This window comes from Parasteatoda tepidariorum, chromosome 1 (genome assembly GCF_043381705.1).
Source record: "Parasteatoda tepidariorum isolate YZ-2023 chromosome 1, CAS_Ptep_4.0, whole genome shotgun sequence".
In the NCBI taxonomy this organism is placed as follows: domain Eukaryota; kingdom Metazoa; phylum Arthropoda; class Arachnida; order Araneae; family Theridiidae; genus Parasteatoda; species Parasteatoda tepidariorum.
The window spans coordinates 76,816,247-76,829,906 of record NC_092204.1 but is presented as its reverse complement, the minus strand read 5'-3'; the positions used below and the strand labels follow the sequence as shown (position 1 = coordinate 76,829,906).

Here is a 13,660-nt window from a genome sequence, read left to right as displayed (position 1 = left end):
ACTCACAAGTATGATATCATTATTCGACACAAACTAAAAGATAAATTTACCCTGGTCTGGTATCAAAATTAAACTAAAACACAAACGAAAAATCTGCTCTGGTATGAGAATTTGACTTAACTCTTACAGATAGCTGATATCAGATATTTGTGGAACATTAAAAAAATATAATTCAAATTTATAAATGATTAAAAAGCAAGTAAACTTTTGAGTAATACTTTATTAAAATTTCCATTAACATCATGGACACCTTAATTGTCGCTTTATAACAATAACTGATAGTACCATTAAGAAAAGTATTTATATTAACATAACTTAAATAAAATATATATACATATCAAAAATAATGTTACAATATTACAAGTTAAATGACGCTGTGCATGCATATAAAATAATGTATAATCTATTGCACACAGTAACACACTGCCATTTATTGTTTTGTTTTTCTTTTAACATTTGAGATAATATTGTGTGTTATACTTCAAGTATTAAACTGAACACATTGCTAGTACACACTGACAGTATACTAACAATGAAACAAATTGGATAAGTTTAAGATTATTCGATTTCTAATTAGGATTTTTTTTCCTCAAGTATTTCCATCTAAGATTCAGTTATTGTCTAAGCATGCGAATTATAAAACAATTTGAAAATAACATATTTGAAAATTCGTTATTTCATTAAAGATTTGAAAATTAATAAAATAACAGTCCGTATGAGAACAAAACAATGTTAAGACTCTCATAATAACATTGAATAACATTGTTAAGCATATTGAATATTATTTATCTACATATTTAATATACACTATCAAATCACTCAAATTGATAAAAATATTTTGCCATATATTTATTTCGTTTAAATTTATATATATATANTACTGATAATTTATAAAAAATTAGAAATGGGTTTTATTTTTACAAAGAAATAAGAAGTCTAAATATGTTTTAATAAAAACAAACCTATCAAATAAGAAAAATCAAACATAATTGTAGATTCATATAATTTTATAGAGGATAAATTAAAAGTTAGACTAAAAAAATTATTACAATTTATTGTTTGTCTTGTTTTATTTATTTATAATGTACTTTAGAAGTAGTATAAAAATATTTTTATTATTAATATGATATTTTTAGTATTAGTGTTAATGAGTTAAAAAAAAGAATTTTGCAATTGTTAAAAAACAAAAAGCTAATTATTTTCGAATATTTTAAAACAACTGCGATGGTGAAATATATTTAATTTATCTAACACCTAAAATCCTTCTAATCAATATTAAAATATGATTAGTAGAAAAATTTTCTTTCACAATCTGATAAATCAAAAGCATATTAAAATTAGTTCTAGAGACACTTTCCACATTCTAATGGTGCAATGATCTATTCTTAGAGAAAGCCTGCTCTCTCTCCCTCGCTGAAACTACCTAGTTAATGTAAAAGCATGCTTATATATAAAATGTTCAATCCTTGATTTAAGTGCCACCAGTTCCCTCCATTTAGCTCAGTCAAGTAGTTTAAAAAATTATTCTTATTTATTGTTCGTATAGTCCAAGAGGCAACTTCACAAAAAGTCAGACATTAAAATATTTTTCATATATTTTTGTACATCTAGATAAATTTACAATCACCTTCATATATACATTTTACGAATTCTTGTTAAAAACAGAGTAAAATAAGTATGCACGTTAGACGTCGCAAATTATCATTTAAACAAAGAAAAAATTTTTGTCGAAATCTTACAAATCACTATAAAGGAAAGCAAAATTAAAAATACAAAAGTCAATTTGATTGCTCAACGAAGCTTAAAGGTGGTTGTAAACGTCTCTTTTCTACCTCCCTTCAGTTTTTTACGACAATTAAACTGGTTTAAACCTTTTCCATAATAGTAATTTGATAGATTTTTTTTTTAAAGTTTTTCCTATGCATACAGATTTATTTGTGTCTTCTATTATGGATATTTTATGACCTTATTCCTGCCATGGATTCTAAAAATATATCCTAATCTAAAAATATGTTACGAAAAGTCTTGCATCATTTCGAAACTAAAACAAAACTAAATCCGCTAGTCAGATACTCTAGTGACTGCTTGTTGGAGATTAACACCAAATTGCCTGTGTTTTTTTTTTCCCTGAGACGGTTGTCAAATTGCATCATAAACTCAAAGGAATTGCTTTCATGGCATAAATTGTTTTTGAGACCTCTTTTAATTTAGTTTCATAAATTTATTTATCTTTCAAAGTTCAATTGATAAGTTTACCTGTCTTATTTTCAAATTCTTGCAATGTTCATTAACAAATTAATGGGCATTGCATAGCAGCCAAGTTTGAACTGTTTTATTTTTTAACTACATTAATTTGTATTTTGTATCGATATTTTTGGGTATAATTTTAATAATATTTTTTCTTTGAATTATACATAAATTTAGATTGCGTATAGATTAATATTTAATTGAGTACTTAAATTTTCAAAGTTTTTGACATTTTTAAATGTAACAAAAAATATTCAAACAAGATTTTTTTCTCAGTAATTTTTAAATTTGCATAAATTTGTTTAACATTAAAGCACTATTGAAGCCTGACAACTTGAGCATTATTAAGACACAAAATGTTTTAAATCATTTTGATAAGCGGAAGGTCAAATGCAAATAGAAAAAAGGTTACAATTAATTCTGGGAAAAAATTAATCCGTCACATTTTAGATAAAATATTGTAAACAGATAGAGAAGAATTTGATTTAATTTTTTTTTAAATAGACTTTATACATTATATAATGCTACAGACTTAAACGCACCACTAGCGATGCTATAAATCAATTTTACAGATATCACAATCACCTATCTAATGTCAACAGGGGTCCGTGAAAGGTCCGGTTTTCGTGAAATTGTGAAAAAATTACTCCCATATTTTCAACCAGTGTCCGCTTTTATGAATTTGTGCAAATAGGGTCCGGTTATTGCAAAAATCTTTTTCAAGGAGTTTTTAAATTGTAAATAGATACAAGATTATGCTCGGCACTGTAAAATTATAATTAAAAAAACTAAATTTTCAAAAATAAACAGCAATTGCTGCTTCAAAATTAGAGAAGCAGCATACAAATATTTGGTATTTAGCCTATACTACTGAACGCAAAATATTCGTTTCGGACGAATAATGGAAGAATCATCTGCCGAAGACAAAACTTAATTCGTTTACATCCATCTTTCTTGTTTTCTGCCCTAGGAAGGGTTTATTCGATTAGCAAAACAATAATGAAGATAAACAAATTTGTGAAAGGGTCCGATTAAAAGAAAAAACATTTTGTGAAGGGTCGGTTTTTATAAAAAATATTTTGTGAAGGGTCCGTTAACGGACCCAAATTTTTCTAAACAGACCCCTGGTCAATGACCTAAAAAAATATTAAAATGGTTGCCTCTTGGACAATTACATTAGTATACAATAATAATAAGTGCAAAAACTGTATTTTTAAATTCTAAAAGCTATTGTGTTGTTCATAAAGCACTTTTTTTAACACATCTAATTATTAAATTTCTTTACTTTTATGTCTCTATTGATCTTTGTGTAGCTGATGCTCTTTTATGTCCCTCACTAAATCTATTTTCAATCTCCCGCTGAGCTTTCGAATTCTTAATTCGATCTCGAGGAGCATCTTCATCTCCAGCTTGAATTGAAAATTTTCTGATTTTGTCTTGAAAAGTCAGTTTTTCTGGACGTGATATCCACATTTTCTTGAACTCCGGAGATTTGTCAGCCAAATCAGGAGGGACATCTTTCACAACCTCAGGCCGAGTTTTGCAAGAAGCATACAAGGAAGGTAAAATGTCTGCGTCACATGTCGAATATCCATTAGACTTCTTCGACAATGTACTGGAAATTCCCATAGTAGGAAACTTTCTTTCCGTATATCTACTGCCACTTCTAAGATGAGTAATTTCTTTAAGTGCCGACATATTGGAACTGGAAGACTTGGGTAGTGTGTGTGAACTATAACTACTTCCTGATGAACTATGTTGAGTTTTGAGACACTGATAATCAGCAGGCTTTATGTTTTCATAAATTCTAGATTGTTCTAAGCCAGTCTTTATTTCGCCATTTTGTTTTTGCTTCGACGGGGTTGAGGAAATCTCTTCTCGACCAAGTGAAACATCGTTTGGTACTTCTATCAACCAATTATTTTGTGATTCGTTGACAGAATTATCCAAATCGTTTTCGATTGAGCAGAAATAAGCACATGAATCTGATATTTCAAGCTTAGCTAAACTGCTGCTTCCGTTTTCATTTAGAACCGCTTCCTGAACGGGCTCAAAAGCAGAATTTGATTCTTGATTGTCAGATAACGGTATTGGAGTGAAGTTTTTGCTTGGACGAGGTGCAGGAACAGGTGGTTTGGACAATCTGTTTCCATTTGTGGCAGGATTTTGTTCAGACGATATTTTGAGAATGTTGTTCGTGAGAGGTAAAGAAGGCGATTGCAGGTCGTTGTCTGGTATGGCCACATCCAGAGGAATGAAGTGCCTTTCGGAAGGATTTCCAAAAGGCAGTTCTCGTTTGTTGTTAGCTTTCTCGGAACTCTTAGGGGGAGGATCGAGAAGCTCATCCAGAATTTTAAGTCCCAATCTTTCATTAGGAATTACTGTCAATTTATCCCCATGAAAGCTTTCAGTCTGGAAATAAAAAAATAGTTTCAAAAAATGTACAAATTTACCTTGAAAATAACCAATAGAAATTTACTTTAATAACAAACCACCAAGACAAGTAATAACTTTATTAAATTTAACTATAATAATTTTAATAATAATTTTATGTTTTTTAAGCAGTGTATTTAAAAACTGATCTATATGTTAATGAGTGATAATTTAAACTCAACCAGAAAAAATGTTTCTTTTTCTTTTATTTAAATATTATAATTAACATCTACAACACTAGTACAGTTTGTAAATAAAAAATGGAACTCAGGTATAATTCCTGTTCTAAATTTATGTCAAGAAAAAACAAAAACGTTATAAAAATATGACTAATCAGTACTAGGAAATCGGCATTGAAACATGATTGATTGACGAAATTTAGAAGTGTTTCCATAAATCACCTTTCGGTACCACTCAGTTTCCCCCAGTAATTAAACAGGTTTTGATTCGTGGTGAACCTGGTCTTCCTCTTCATAAAAATGCTTTTTTTTCTTTTTTCCTTGTTTAAACTTTGCGCCCGATAAAGACATTTTTTTAAAAATTATTTAATTTTATTTTAAAACAGTCGTTGAACAGCCGACCTGATTTTACGACTACACCAATGTTCAACTCCGTATCCTTGTAATTTTGAACCCTTTACAGAAGACAAGGGAACTCCTCGATCAAGTATTGGGAGAAATTTGCCTTCGCGAAGGACCTTTTGATTGAGTTGATTCTGATGTTTTTAATCCCATCTTCATTTGGAGGTTTCTATAATTATAAATCATATTTTGACAACGCTTTTATTTTTCTTGAATTTCGAAGTTTTTCTAGAATAAATTTTTTCCCACAAAAATTTCTATCAAAATCAGCTAATCTTACAAAATAATGAATTGACGAGGTAAAAGTAAGAAAAATTATTATGATTAAAACGTATCTCTATTTGCGAATTTTCATACTTAATTCATTTTTTTCTGCAACAGTACATTGCCCTATATAAGCAGTAATTAAAAGACATTTTAAAATAAAAATATACACATTTATTGATCGTTTCGTATATTGACTATGTAATACGAATTATTTTAATGTAAATACCTCAGCCAATAATTCAATTTCAGAGCCTCTTTCTTAATGGAAATGCAGAATAAATTAAATCCCCGTGATGTTTTAACATAAGTACTATTCATACCAAATTTTTTCCTCCTTCATGTGTGTATACTACAATATTATGCTTAAATCATCATTGAGTAAATAAACTTTCGAATAATAATATAACTTTCAATTTGTTCGTCAACTTCTTGAGTATAATGAGAGATTACTTAAATTAAAACTTTTCTCTTCCCTAGAAAAACTATTTTAATCAACATAATAAAATTATTTTATTTCATTTCAAATTTTTTTCAGATGTAACTATCTGAATCATGACAGTGAGCAGATTTTACATTACTGAATTGCAAAGTCACTTATCCCTTTCATTCCCTTGTAAACTTTAATTCTTTTTTTCCTAAAAAAAATTTAAGGTTTGACAACATTTTTTCTAAAAAGAATAGTTAAATCTTAACTTTATTTTTAATTTTAGACACTAAATTTCAAAAATATAACGAACAACATAAAAAGAATAATAATAATTATAATTAAAAACCAACCCAATTCTACGTTCGTTCCGTCAAATCATATTTATTTAATTAAACCATAGAAATATTTTAACGCTTCTGATGCCGCCATCTATGAAGCACGATATAAACAATTTTGTGTGTCAGTCCAAATTTTGGTCATAAATTAATCAATCTACACACAAAATATTTCAATACTTAAATTAAAATTTTTTAATTAAAGTTTCCAAAAAATTGCGTACTAAGGACTAGTTCAATCTTACTTGAGTTCTTTAAATTCATGCTTAATAAAAACCTGTGTGCGCACAAGAAATTTATGGTGCTGCCATCTAAGAAACATAATATCTATTATTTTTGTAAGTTGAACTTTCCTGATAGAAATTTAGAAATTTTATTTCAGCTCAAAATTATGCTTTTACATCTCTTTTTTTATCATTAATACGATTTTGTGAAAACAGATTTTAATTGTAAGTAAAATACTGAAGTATAGAAATATAACAAATTTATGTATTTTTTTATGCTTTATGGAAGTTAATGAGAGGTTTAACAATTTAACCTCTCATTAACTTCTGTATAATTTTTAACAATGCACCAAAAGACTAATATAAATACCTTATCTGTGTCTGTGGATTCAGAACAGACAGACCCTTCATCGTCGTCGTCATCTAGCTCCTGTTCGGCCCTCCGTTGGAACTCTCGCTCCAAGCGGAGGATGCGGAGCCATTCTTCCTGCTTCTCACTCCTCTCATCCAAAGATTCCAGGTAGGATATCTCCTGGTCACGTGCTTTCCTGGCATCTAGCACTTGCTCTTTTTGCAACTATTAAATCATTTAAAACTTTAGTAGGAAGTAAAGTAAGTAAATCACATTACGTTCTACCAAAAATAGTATTTATACCGATGAACAATTTTTTCTCTCTCACAAAAATTGCACCTCCCAGACTATATTTCAACTATAATCAAATTATAAATCAATTCATTACATGAATAATTTTGTCGTATGTAGAGGGAGAAATAGAGTTTATTCATAGGTTAAAATAGTTTTAAGTCACAATAACAAAGTTTAACAATTCCTTACTGTTAATCTCATTCGCAAAAAGGTTTTCATTATTTCAATTAAATAAAAATGTAAATAAAGTTGTTTATATTTTCATTATTTTACAAAACAGTTGCTTAACATTCAATATAGTCATCAACAACTCCTATCTTTTTGTGTTTAACAAAATATATTATTTTAAAATCATTTTCATCAGAAACATTTATAAATTGTGCAGAACAACAAAAAACAAAAGTACGATCATGCTTGTAAAGCATTAAGTTCTTTAAATTTACTTCAGAACTTAAAATTAAAGGCTGAGATATTAACAAAATAGATATTTTCTCTCATTTTGAGTCTTTAAAAAATAAATAAATAAAAAATATTATATTTTCGCTCATACTTAGCATCCTTTTCGTAAATAAAAAATTTTATTCTCAAATGACATGCTCTTAGATACTGAATCTTAAATTAAGAAAGAAAACTAATAAAAAAAAATTCCAGTAAAAAATTCCTTTAGTGCAAAATTCAATTTTGAATGTAGAAATTGTATTTTTAGAATAATTCGTAATATGCTGCCTAATTAAGTTTCTATAAAATGCACAGTATTTAATACAATATTACTTAGACAGAGTTATGAATTTTCTTAAAAAGGTGGTCAAAAAAATTTAATAAATTGAAATAGCCTTTCTTTTTTTTTCTTGCAATTTTTTTAATCATTGGAAACATTGGGGAAAAAAATTTCCTATTAATTTATAACAGATAGCTTAAAAATCACAAAAGCTAAAAGCTTAGCCTTAGTCTAATAAATTACGCAACACACCATTCAACTAAATAATAATTAAAAAAATCATAAGATTGGAAAAAAGTGCAGCTTTACTGGACAGTAAAACGATTGACAAGTTTAAAGTATCATAAATATTAAAGATGATAAAAAAAATTTCTTACCTTCTCCTTTGCTTCACGTTCCCACGGAGAAGCGCTAAATACTGAACCCTTTTCTGTTCTCTGTTGGAATTCCTCATTCAATCTATCAAATTAAAAATTCAATATTTTCATAACAAAAAATGCAAACCGCAAAAATGTTACATTGAATAACACTATACATGTTGCCTCAACCTCATTTAAAAATATCAGTTCCAAACACAATTTTTTTATTATTATTATTATTATTACAAGCAGAGATAGAGAGATTTTGGTAATATAGGAAAAAATTTGGTTACTTGCAGAAGAATTATAAATATGCAGACAAATTTGATTTCTTTAGGTGAAACTGTCAATCTTGGGTTTGCTATAACTATGGGTGGATCCCAGAGATGCTATACCTTATATAAACTCGTTCAAAGCTTTATTGATCGTAAGGGTATTAACATAAGTTTTTGACTTCAAATATTTTTTTTTATTTCCAATGAGCTGCACAATCAGTCTTCCCGATGAGCAGACCTAGTGCGTTCTCCAGCAGTGGTATCCACTCTTTCAGGACCACCACAATGGGTGAGATACCGTTGGCCATGTTAATTGGGATGTCCAGTTTCTGCCACACTAGATGGCAGCACAGAGACTCTATTTGGATGCTAAAGTGCACTAGGAGTTTGATTTTGCCGGAAATGCCAAGAGCCAATAAGGCTCTTGGCTTCAGGGATCTTTTACATGCGGCATAATCATACGACATGGCCGCTGAGGATTTTCTGCAGTCCGAAAATCCGGTGTCTGGGCCGGGGATCGAACCCCCAGACTTGGGTGACTTTAAATATAAACCAAAGAAAAGAGTAATCAAATGCGTTAAATAGCATGATTTCGGCATTAAGTTTCGGTAACCAGGCGTCATAGAGATTACGGCTTTAATAGGTATTTGTTTCGATTAGGTACGCACAGATACAACGACAAGTACCCCAGAAATCATTTATTTTTCCATTTCGGGGTCATATTTAGTTTATCCGTCCATTTAATCAGCTTGCGTATGATGTCTAATGTAGTTTACGTTAGGCAGAGAGTAGAATTGCTATTCAAACCTACATTCAATTTCATATGTTTTGCAATCCACTTTAATTTCTTTAATACACAAAAACCTTAGAAAAAGAATTCTGCCTTTAAAAATCATAAATTTACTAGCAACAAAATTTCCACAAAAAAAAACTTTTGCTCTAAAAACTTACAAAACATAAATTTTAATAAGTAACACGTAGCACAACAATTTTTATACAAAGATCTCGATTTTTAACAGATCTAAAATTATCAAAGTCAGTAATACGCTGTGATCAGTACAAAGCAGACTTTTTAAAAGTTGTTCCATGAGTTAAAACAAATCAACCATTTTAAAACTTGTTCTAAATTTAAATTTTGAAACGAGCTGTTTACAGGACAATGAAGACAAAAAGAAAAAAAGGAAAAGAGAGAAAAAAGAAGAGAATTAAGAAAAGTAATAAGTTTTATTTATTGCGCATAAACTGCAAGCATATAGAATAAGATAAAATAAGTTAAATGTAGAGAATATAAATGCGCAGTAAATAAAACTTATTACTTTTCTTAATTTTCTTCGTTTATCTCTCTTCTCCTTTTTTTCTTTATTATCCTATAAACAGCTCGTTTCAAAATTTAAATTTAGGACAAATTTTAAAGCTGTAGATTTGGCAAAACTCGTGGAATAATTTTTAAAAAGTCTGCTTTGTACTGATCAGCTTATTACTGACTCTGATATTTTGTATTCAAAATAGAAAATAAAATAAACATTTCCTATTTATATGAAACGACACTTTAGCGTTGCATGTTATGCACGAGTAAATAGGTTTATATAAGGTGAAAGATGTTAAATAAACAAATATAGTTTTAGGGACAAGTTTACCTTTCTCTGGAGGAATCCTCGTTCATGTGTCGTCGCCTGGTTGACAGGGACGACGACGCATCACTACATAAACTCGTCATGGAGGCTGACAACAGGGATTTGTCTATTTGGCGATAGCTGTTGGCCGATCTAGCACCACCTGAGAAGTAAAAAAGTCTTAGTTTTTGAAATAAACTTCGTCGCTTGACCTTGAGCAGTCAATCCCTATTTTTTGAGGAAGGGCGGAAATACTCATCAGGAGTAAAACAATAGGCTTGACTTAAATAGGGACTTTTTTTTTTCTTTCCTCCTCTTATGGCACTCCCAAAAACATCTAATCTTATCATTTAATGAATCTAAAACTACAAACGTAACAACAGTAAGTGCAATAAATGCAACAAATATAATCGAAAGCTTTAAAAATGTAATAATGGTAATAGAAAATTATAAATGTAAAACTATAAATATAAAACTATGAATGAAATAACTGCAATCGAAAACTATAAATGTAAAATTGTAAATTGCGAAACACATGCATGAATGATGTAAGCTCAAAAAAAGAAGAAGAAAAGTTACGTACGACGAAATATAGTTTAGAAATATGCCTTATGTTAGTTAATCAAATCTGGAGACTCGTTGGTTTCCGTTGTTTTGAGAAATCGCCATTTTGAAGTTTGCAACACAAATTCGCATTCAAACATAAAAAATGCGTGAATTTACATACGTGAAAACGTTAAAGACGCTGTTCGTTTTCTTTTTGTATCAAGTTCAACTTACGCTTCTAGTTCAATATTCTCAAGTATGTATGCAGCTGATAATATTATAATTTTCCTTTTAAAAGAAAAATAATTTTTAAAACTTGAATACTGATGTTCGTCAGTATGCAGTTCGTCACTCCACTTTCTCAATTTAAATGATACTTTTAAAACAAAATCTTTATGGGTACAAACTGTGTCCATGACTGATGACAATGCAAGTTTCAGTCCATTTCTGATCACTACAAGCCAAATTTCTCACCATTCAATTGATAGTTTATTAAAAGTTTGACCAGTTTTAGTCCATTTCTGATCACTACAAGCCAAATTTCTCACCATTCAATTGATAGTTTATTAAAATTTTGACCACCTTCTGAATAATTTGTGTACTCAAAATTTAACCACAGCTCTGTATCGAAAATACAAATTTTAATCGCTCTCTGACAACTGCAGGATGAATTAATCGCCTATAGGAATGTATCGTTAATCCGAATTTTGTCCACTTTTCGACTAGTTAGACCTAAAAAAAACTATAAGGCATACAATTAAAAAGGAGAAAAATTAAATAACATTTTAAAAACTATGTTTTTCAAGTAAACTAAAAAAAAACATCTGATTTGAAAGAAAAAACAAAGGGAGTATCACTTAGTAATAATTCTATCACCCCTAAAAGATCATTCCACATCTTCCGAAAATAATACACAAAAAGCGTTTTTTTCTTCATGCCTGACAAAAATAGCATTATTTTCTTCTTTTTAATCTATTAAAAAAACTTAGATCTAAAAATTCAATTTTATGAACTAAACTCTTGAGGAAATAAACTAAATTAGAAAATCAAATTTATGAAATAAACATTTAATCAAAACAACAAACAAAACAAAAATAATAATTTTTATACCTAATGTTTGAGGCCTATGGGGAAAATAAAGAATGGTTCTTGTTCGAATCTCTTTCTTAATGATTCGAAACGGGAGAAGTATTTTAGGTGAAAAAGATAGAGCCTCATGGGTATTCCTTATCACGATAAACTGTGAATGATTCGTGACAAAACTGACATGCAAGATGATAAATTCCTATTAAACAGGGTGTCCTTTTTTGGTTAAAGACGTGCCTCATCAAGAAAAACATTTTTACTATTTACGAACAAGAAGATTCTTGTCTAGAAAAGACAAGAATATCTCTTCCGTTATCGTTCAAGTAGTGACGGGGACATGTTTTATCTTTATTCTGTAAATAATTTTTTATCTTAATTGTTTTATTTCTTTTTAATGGAACATTTGGTTAAAAACAAATCAGAATTCCTTTAAATATGCTACATATTAAACTTAGCACATTAGTATATTCGAGTTCGTGCTGGAGAATGAACTTCTATCGATTAGATTAAAATCGCGCTAATTAGTTAATCAACGATTACGAAATTTCATTGATAGAAACAAGTCTGAATGACGTCAGATACTTCACATTATTTTAATATCTTCCATGCATAGTGAATTCCAACTGACGCTATTTATAAATTAAATTTTTATCACCCGATACAGTTGCGCAAAAGAACTAATCATGGTGATTTGAATTTAACAAATCAATTCCAAATCAAATTTTTGCACTAATCAAATCATGTAGTTCATTTACGTCGCACTAGAGCTTCGCAATGGTCTATTGGCGACTGTCTGGAAAACATCCCTGAGGATGATCCGAGGACATGCCATCCCAATTTTGATCCTCTGCAGAGGGGCACCTCTGCTTCCGTAGCCCGGCGACCTGCACGCGAAGTCTAGCACTTTAAGGTAGAACAGTTTAACGAGGACCAATACCGCACACCCTTGGTCCCTAAGCAGACTAATCCAAGTGGTCACCCACCCGCACACTGACCGCAGCCTGTGATGCTTGACTTCGGTGATCTGCTGGGAACCGTGTTTTAACGATCAGTCCACTGCGGTACAATAGTAATAAACGAATTAGATATAACAGATATCAATCACCGATTGCGATTAATAATGTAAAATATATAAACGGAGTCGGTTTAAATAGTCAAATAAAATTAAATTATTGGAATCAATTATTTAAAATAACTTATTCGAATCTGTAAAGTATTCCCGCAACAACCCGATGAGAATCAAGGGTTTATGGAGGTTTAGACTCCGCGATTTCGTGACCATCAGCACGGTTGTGGCAGCGTGTTCTGCATTACGCACATGCCGCTTTTATTTCCCAAATAATCTGGTACCCATTTCTCTGAAGTTGGGTGGGCTTCAAGCTGCCATGGGGGATCGAACTCCAGTTCTTCACAATGACAGATCTGGGCCTTAGCCACTGAGCCATCGCTGCTCAACCAACCAATCAGTATTAACCAGAATAGTCCAATAAATCTTATTCGAAATCACTGGACTCAAATGATCGAATTGTAACTCTGAGATTTTAGGCCATCAAGAACTTTTTTTAGTGTTACGTGTAGAGTTAGTGCGCCGTTAGTGCGCCTAACCAAATTGATATCTTTCATTAAACGTTGCGTTGTCTAAACTTTCTCTCATTACAAATGTTAAGATTTTTACTGAACATTGCAATTAAAACGTTACAACCTTTGATTAAACATAACCTAGTGTTAGGTTAATTGCCTAACAAAACTGAGATCTTTAACTAAAATTGACTAATGTAATACACATTACAATAATAACTACTCACATGATATCAAAAATTTCTTTTCATACGTTCAATTATTTCTTCTAAAATATTCTGTATACTACTAGAGATAAATTTTTGTGACTTCAAGTATAACACGA

At 30.1% G+C, this 13,660-nt stretch overlaps 1 protein-coding gene across 2 annotated transcripts in view; it reads right to left on the bottom strand.

Moving 5' to 3' along the window:
- Positions 1–2,371: 2,371 nt before the first annotated feature.
- LOC107437146 (uncharacterized) overlaps positions 2,372–13,660 on the bottom strand; it is a 69,441-nt gene continuing 58,152 nt past the window's right edge. For both annotated transcript variants that reach the window (XM_016049056.4, XM_016049057.3), the window contains exons 6-9: positions 10,150–10,288; positions 8,256–8,337; positions 6,885–7,091; positions 2,372–4,659 (exon numbers count right to left, since the gene is read on the bottom strand). In XM_016049056.4, the coding sequence (XP_015904542.2) occupies positions 3,535–4,659; positions 6,885–7,091; positions 8,256–8,337; positions 10,150–10,288 (1,553 nt within the window). In that variant the 3' untranslated portion in view covers positions 2,372–3,534. The remainder of the gene's footprint in view (positions 4,660–6,884; positions 7,092–8,255; positions 8,338–10,149; positions 10,289–13,660) is intronic.